The 8,176-nt window shown below is 43.1% G+C and overlaps 1 protein-coding gene across 1 annotated transcript; it reads left to right on the plus strand.

Moving 5' to 3' along the window:
* The first annotated feature begins 865 nt into the window (after window positions 1-865).
* LOC136121078 (zinc finger protein 555) lies at window positions 866-3,746 on the plus strand. Its single transcript, XM_065874876.1, has 3 exons — window positions 866-899; window positions 1,335-1,518; window positions 2,285-3,746. The coding sequence occupies exons 1-3, from the start codon at window positions 866-868 to the stop codon at window positions 3,744-3,746; spliced, it is 1,680 nt and encodes a 559-aa protein (XP_065730948.1).
* The last annotated feature ends 4,430 nt before the right edge of the window (window positions 3,747-8,176 follow it).

Below are 8,176 nucleotides of genomic sequence, written 5' to 3' on the forward strand. Positions count from 1 at the left end.
AGATAGCTAGTGGGAAGCAGCCATATAACACAGGGAGATCAGCTCGGTGCTTTGTGACCACCTAGAGGGGTGGGTTAGGGAGGGTGGGAGGGAGACGCAAGAGGGAGGAGATGTGGGGATATATGTATACATATAGCCGATTCACTTTGTTATACAGCAGAAACTAACACACCACTGTAAAGCAATTATACTCCAATAAAGATGTCAAAAAAAGACAATATGGCTAGCAGGCCCTTGCAGCAAGTTGGGTTCCCGCAGGCCCTTGCAGCAAGTTGGGTTCCCACAGGCCCATGGGCTTCTCATATTTGGTGGTGGAAAAAGAAGGAAAAGTTCCCAGTCCTTCATTGTGTTTGTATTCCTTAAACCTCATCCAGGTTGACCTTGGGCTTCATGTGCTTATGGATGTTGTACAGTAGGAAGGAGCTAAAGTCACTTGTGTCACAAGGGATTGATGGGTCTTAAAATGCAAATATTATTTCATTTGTATAGCATTTTTTTTCGTTTCTCCAATGTGGTCTAAACCCTTTGGTTGGAGAAGAATAAGCCTTGAATGGTCACAGTAAAAGTGTAGAGATAAGTTCAGTGTGTTAGTGCTGTTAAATCTATGAGGATAGTCTATGATTGTGGACATAAAGTAAGAGGTGTGATGACTGGATCACAGAGTAGATGTTAGATGACCATGGAATCTTATTTGAACTTCCTGTGACTTGAGTCCAGTTGTTCAATGCTGTGAGTCTCACCCATGCACCTGCACGTATCTTGGGCGTTTCAGAACTCGGTGGTCTTTGAGGATGTGGCCGTGGACTTCAATCTAGAGGAGTGGGCTTTGCTGGATTCTGCTCAGAGGGAGCTCTACAGAGATGTGATGCTGGAAAACTTCAGAAACCTGGCCTCAGTGGGTAAGAATGACATCATTCCTTCACTTAGTCATTTAGAGACAAGCATTTCTGGCACATCACTGTTCCAAGAATTGGACTGTGGAAAGGGAATACGTTAACTAATAAGACAGACATGGTCATAACCATCATAGACTTAGAATCTAATAGTTTCTCCCCATGAGACTGAGAATCTGTGTATTAAACTGAGTTCTTCTTTCTGTAAAGAAAGCTCCCTTAGCATCATTGTTGGATATAGATTTCATGGGGCCTTTAGAGGGCCCAGTGAGGTCTGTTTTTGAACCATATGAGAATTTTACTGTGTTTGTTAAAGTGCTTACCATTTTGACCCCTTATACTTGTTATTGATGAAGTCTTGACATAGCTAAACTCCTCCGTGTCCTTTTTGGCTAACAGGTACCTCCTTTCTTGTAAGATTTGTTACCTTTTTGCTTTCAGAGGATGAGACTCAATTTAAGGCCAATGGGTCAGTTTCTCAGCAGGATATTTATGGGAATAAAATATCCAAGGAGCATAAAATATCAAAGTTCACTGGAAATGATTCCTTGGCCTCCGTCTTAGGAAAAATTTGGGAAGAACTCAGCCTTGAAGATCAGCACATAGATCAAGGGAGACATCTGAGGTGAGTTGTGCTCATGAGAGAAAGCAGTATTTCAGGAGGGAATCTTAGTATGTCATAAAGTTTAAAAAGCAAACAAACAAAACACATGTAAGCCTAGATCAAATTTGTTTATTCATAGAGATTTTCACGATGATTTTTTTTCTTAAATGCGACATTGATGTTGAGTGATAGAAACAGCTGAAAACAATCAACAGAAGAGCCCATGTTTGAGAAACATTGTTTTTGTAATCGTTGTGGTTGAGCCCCCTTCTGTGGCATTGAGTTCATTCCACTTTAAAAGAAGTCAGATAGGGCTTCCCTGGTAGCACAGCGGTTGGGAATCCTCCTGCCAGTGCAGGGGACGTGGGTTCAAGCCCTGGTCGGGGAAGATCCCACATGCTGTGGAGCAACTAAGCCCGTGCGCCACAACTACTGAGCCTGCACTCTAGAGCCTGTGAGCCACAACTACTGAGCCTGTGTGCCACAACTACTGAAGCCCATGCACCTAGAGCCCGTGCCCTGCAGCAAGAGAAGCCACCGCAATGAGAAGCCTGCGCACCGCAACGAAGAGTAGCCCCTGCTCACCTCAACTAGAGAAAAGCCCTCAGACAGCAATGAAGACCCAATGCAGCCAAAAATAAATAAATAAAATAAATTTATTTTTAAAAAAAAGAAGTCAGGGAGAAAATCTATCCATCCACTGAAATTGGTGAAAATGTAATTCTTGTACTTACTAATAAATCATTATTAATCAAACCATTGATAACATGCTTCTCATTTTTAACAGAAATCACGTGGTGGAGAGGCTCCATGAAAGTAATGATCAATGTGGGGAAGGCTTCAGTCAGACTCCAAATCTTAACCTGTACCAGAAAGCTCTTACTGGAGTAAAAAGGTATGAATGCAGTACACATGGAAAAGTCTTCACGCATCATTCATCCCTCAAGAGTCACATCGCTGTTTGCACTGGACACAAACCGTATCAATGTCAGGAATGTGGGCAGGCCTACATTTGTCGTTCACACCTAAGGACGCATGTGAGAACCCACAGTGGAGAGAGACCCTATGTGTGTAAATTATGTGGAAAAACTTTTCCTCGTACTTCTTCCCTCAACCGGCATATAAGGATTCACACTGCAGAGAAAAGCTATGAATGTCAGCAATGTGGGAAAGCCTTCATTGATTTTTCAAGTCTTACTAGTCATGTGAGAATGCATACTGGAGAGAAGCCATATAAATGTAAGGAATGTGGGAAAGCTTTCAGTTATTCCTCAACTTTTCGAAGACACATGATAACACACACTGGAGAGAAGCCCTATAAATGTATGGAATGTGGGGAAGCCTTCAGTTATTCCTCAACTTTTCGAAGACACATGATATCACACACTGGGGAGACACCACATAAATGTAAGGAATGTGGGGAAGCCTTCAGTTATTCCTCGGCTTTTCGAAGGCACATGATAACACACACGGGGGAGAAACCCTATGAATGTAAACAGTGTGGGAAAACCTTCATTTATCTCCAATCCTTTCGAAGCCATGAAAGGATTCACACTGGAGAGAAGCCCTATGAATGCAAGCAATGTGGAAAAGCCTTCATTTATCCCCAGTCATTTCGAAGGCATGAAAGGACACATGGTGGAGAAAAGCCCTATGAATGTAACCAGTGTGGTAAGGCATTCAGCCACCCCTCATCCTTTCGAGGACACATGAGAGTGCACACTGGAGAGAAACCTTACGAGTGCAGGCAGTGTGGAAAAACTTTCAACTGGCCCATATCCTTGCGAAAACATACAAGAACACACACTAAAGAGAAACCCTACGAATGTAAGCAATGCGGGAAAGCCTTCAGTTTGTCCGCTTGCTATCAAGAGCATGTGAGAATGCATCCTGGAGACAAATCATATGAATGCAAGCTCTGTGGGAAGGCTTTCAGTTGCCACATCTCGTTACAAAGACACATGAGACGGCACACTGCTGAGAAGCTTTATGAATGCAAGCAATGTGGGAAAGCCTTCAGCTGGCCTGAACTTTTGCAACAGCACGTGAGGACGCACACTGCAGAGAAACCTTACAAATGTAAGGAATGTGGTAAAGTCTTCAAATGGCCCTCATCTTTACCAATACATATGAGAATGCATACTGGAGAGAAACCATATGAATGTAAGCAGTGTGGGAAGGCCTTCAGTTGTTCCTCATCCTTAAGAAGACATATGAGGATACATACTACCAAGAAACACTACATATGAAACTCGGGAACTCCTCCTGCAAATGAATTCATGCACAGTGCTTCAGAAAATTCACATCAGGAGAGAAATCTTACAAAAGTTGTAAACCTGGTATTGCCTTTATGAGTCCTTCATCACTAAAGTGGACCCATAGGGAGTGTATTTCCAGTTCTTTTGCAAATAAACATTTAGATGAAAATTAACTGTTGAAGTACTCTTTTGGCTACAGTACGTAAATTTTGCAGGAAGTGTTTTTTCTTATGTTTTAGGAAATAAAGCATCTTTACAGTTTGTTGGACTCATGGGTGATTTGAAGTGTATTTTTAATATATAAGTAGTTTTAATATGTTCTTTAAATTGTCCTTAAAGGAGTTATTGGAAAAATGACACTGTGGTATTTGTTTGTATTTTCCTACTGGCTTAGTGTGGCAGATACTGGATAATCAACCATTATATGTTTTCCACCATGGATTGAGAGAATATTTGTTTATTTAGGCCAGTGGAATCTTATTCTGTTTTTCTTCTAAATATTTGGCAGAAATTTGTAATTATGCAGAGTTCTTCCAAGTGTACAGTCTCATGTGAATTACTTTCAGCTTTTGCCCTTCGCTTTGTCCTTGCTTGTGATAGCGAATTAAACAGTGGGTTTTTACTTAAGAGACGCTTGTGATGTGATCATGAGATACAGAGTTCTGGATTGTGTTACATCAGCATGGGTAATGTTAGGAGCTACAGTTCCCAAAATCCCTTCCCTTTATGATTCTGTGTTCGAATTTACCAGTAGCCTATTGGCATGAGATTTGGAAGGCAGAAATGAAGCCATTACTAAGTTTTTGCAGCCACATTAAAATATGAGAGAGAGATGCATAGGGGCTACTTGGAAACCAGCTTTCAGCCCGTTTTCCTGATTGTTGGCCTTACCAATCAAGAGTATCATCAAAAGAAATGCCAAGTACTTGATTTCTATTTTTCTCAGAGTTATAGGCTTCCATAAATACCTCCAAGAGCTTGGTGTCAGGGATTTAGTCATGTGGTCAGGCACTCACAATTTGGATTTTCCTACAAACCCTAACATGTCCTGCAGACCACTAATTCAGACTCATGTTTAGTGATCTCTGATGCTGTGATTCCACTCTTCTCTAGATGTTAACATATTTTACAAGGTCTAATTTGTATAGCAGACTCTTTGTTCTCAAAACTTTTAGTGACTCTCTGATCGTGATTCTACCACAAAAGCTACAATGTTGTAGGAAAACAAAACAACCCGTGGGACTTTGTTAAGGTATTGTATTTTTTTCCTTTTTTCTTTTTTTTTTTTTTTTCCGGCTGCACCATGTGGCATGCAGAACTTCCTTGACCAGGGATCAAACCTGTGCCCTCTGCAGTGGAAGTGCAGAGTCTTAATCACTGCATCACCAGGGAAGTCCTATTGTATTTTTAAATGCGCTGACTCAGTCCTACATGAGAACAAACATACTCCTCGTGAATTGGGGGAGATGTCTGTTAGAGCTGAATGCAGTTCCTTGATATGGGTTTAATTATTATGTTTGATTCTAAGTCACTAAAAACAGTGTTTATTTTCAAGAAAAATCTTCTGTAGGTATGTCTTAGAAATATCTTGTTTACTGTGTTTCCAAATCACTTGTATACAAACTGTATTAGTTTCCTAGGGTTTCTGTAACAAAGCACCACACAGCTGGGTGGCTAGGGCAACAGAAATTTTTGTCTCACAGTTCTGGAAGCAGAAGTCCAAAGTTAAGATGTTGGAAGGACCATGCTTCCTCTGAAAGTGCTAAGGAAGGATGTGTTCCAGCACTCTCCTAGCTTCTGTTAGCTCATTGGCTTGCAACAAGCATAACTAATCTTCTCATGGGGGCTTCCCTGGTGGCACAGTGGTTAAGAATCCGCCTACCAATGCAGGGGACACGGGTTTGAGCCCTGGTCCAGGAAGATCCCACATGCTACAGAGCAACTAAGCCTGTGTGCCACAACTACTGAGCCCACATGCCACAGCTGCTGGAGCCCATGCACCTAGAGCCAGTGCTTCGCAACAAGAGAAACCTGCGCACTGCAACGAAGAGTAGCCCCCGCTCGCTGCAACTAGAGAAAGCCCACGCTCAGCAACGAAGATCCAACGCAGCTCCCCCCCACCAAAAAAAAAATCTTCACATGGCATTCTACTTGTGCATGCCTGTCTCTTCATATGGCATTCTTTTTATAAGGACACCATACATATTGGGTTAGGGCCCATCCTATTCTAGTATGACCTCATCTTAACTACTTATATCTGCAACAACCATATTTTCAAATAAGGTCACATTCTGAGATACTGGAACTTTTAACATATGAATTTTGGGGGGAACACAGTTCAATCCGTAATACAAATGTTATTATTTTTCATGTACTGAGAATATGTTAAAGTATTCCATTGCAATTATGGATTTAAATCAACTAATATTGTTAATTTAAGCATTATACAGTCTGAGACAATATTAGCTGGCATATACAAGTTAAGGTGGTTTTTGTCATAACATTTTTATTGTTACATACTTCAACATCTGTCATTAAATGGATTGCTTATTCTTTGTTAATAATAAAAGCTTAAATAATGGTTTTGTCAATGGTCTCTAGCCAAAAGCCACCAGGACCACATTGGTTTGACCAAAGAAAATGGATGTATTGAGTTAAAGCAATTTGAATGAGTGCACAGACAGTGGGATGTACCAGTCAGAGGTTGTTTGGAAGAATATATTTTCCGATTTGGGCTGGTGCTTGGTGAGTGTAGAAAGCATAAGTAGTTGAGGTTGTCTAAAACTAATTGGTAGAACAGAAGCAGTCCGTTATTTTTATTAAAGAGCAGTTGATGTCTAATCTCTAATTTTTTTTTCCGTGCTAACTGAGGTTTTCATAGCACTCCATAGTTTGATGTGATTTGACAATCATCTGTACCTCCTTCCCTCCTATCATTCAGATGATGACAAGCACGGGGAGCACAGAGTTGCCCAAACTCATGTAGCTCATAAAAATGGAATGTCAGGTTTGAAGGTTTTAGTTTTGCTTAATCTTTATTGGGAAGTGTTGGACATTTAACACTGGAAGGCAAGTGTGATTTCTGAATTTTAGAAAAATGGCATCAGGTTTTACAAAAAGACTCCTAACAAAGGAAGGCTTTCCTTTTATGAGATGTGGATAGGACAAGAGTATAGGAAACAAACAGGTCAGTGATTATGGATGGGGTATTTGAGAACAAATGGGCACCTGTTCTTTTCAGGGTGATGGCGTGTTCATTTTGACTGTTGGTGTTATCTCTGCACTTATAAGAACTCATGGCGCTTCACTTAAAATAGTGAATTTTACTGCATGTATATTAAAAATAATAGAAAAACAAAGCCTTCGTTTGCTAAGGGAATTTTAAAACTCCTGAACCTTGACACCCAGCCCACCTCCATCTTGGTATCCTCAATAAATGCTGAAGGACCTGGAGGGGGCCGGGAGAAGGACTTGGGGCCAAACAGGTTCTTGGAACTCGGTCTAAAGTTAGGAAACACCCGCAAGGACCACGTCTGTCCTTAGCCTCGCACAACAGGAGAGAAGTGAAAGGGCTCCTGGAATCTTTCTCCGAGTTTATGCTAGCTCCCTCCAGTGAGATCTCTGGGAATGCTCTGGTCTGAACCATAAAAGTGCCCCTACAGTTCTCCCCAAGAGACCTGCCTGGGGGCATCTTAATCTTTGGGCATCAGCGTCATGCCTTTCCTGGGCCTGTCTGGAGGCCATCCAGCTCTAAAATTGCATCAGGCCGGGTCCTGTGACTTCTTGCTGGGAGACATCATGAGGGTTCTACACTCCCACATGTGGAACGTTGCGGCAGCCGCATGGGTCTGGGAGATGACAGAAACACAGCAGTAGTAGAACCTGCGACAAAGCGACAGACGGCCTGTGGCCACAGCAACCCCCGCTTCCTCAGGAGCATCAGCTCAGCGCCCACAAGCTCCAAGGCGCACACCAATCTCAAAACCTCCAGGGACGCCAAAGGGACATGCAGCCATGGCCCGCCCGTTGGCGCCCACGCGCATACACCCACTGCCCCACGATCATCCACCACCGGAGGATTTAGGTTGCAGGTGCACCAATCCCGCTCAAACTTATCACTTCCAGTCGCGCCTCCTCCCCACCTCCCCTCTGGGTCGTGCCCCACCGCGGCGCATGCGCACTTCTACCAACGCCTGTGCTGAGCGTAGTCTCAGCCGCTGTGGCCTGTGGGAAACGGAGAGCTCAGAAGCAGACGCCCAGAGCCCCGCCCCCAGACTCCTCCTGGCATGCAACGCGACTGCCTCTTAAACACCGCTGGAGACACCAGGGATCGCAGACTTCGCAGAAGTGCGCAGGGGCTCGTGGGTGGGGCGACTGAGAGGCCGCCCAGGGAAAGATGGAAGTCGGGTCACCACGTCTTG

This window comes from Phocoena phocoena, chromosome 3, assembly GCF_963924675.1.
Source record: "Phocoena phocoena chromosome 3, mPhoPho1.1, whole genome shotgun sequence".
In the NCBI taxonomy this organism is placed as follows: Eukaryota; Metazoa; Chordata; class Mammalia; order Artiodactyla; family Phocoenidae; genus Phocoena; species Phocoena phocoena.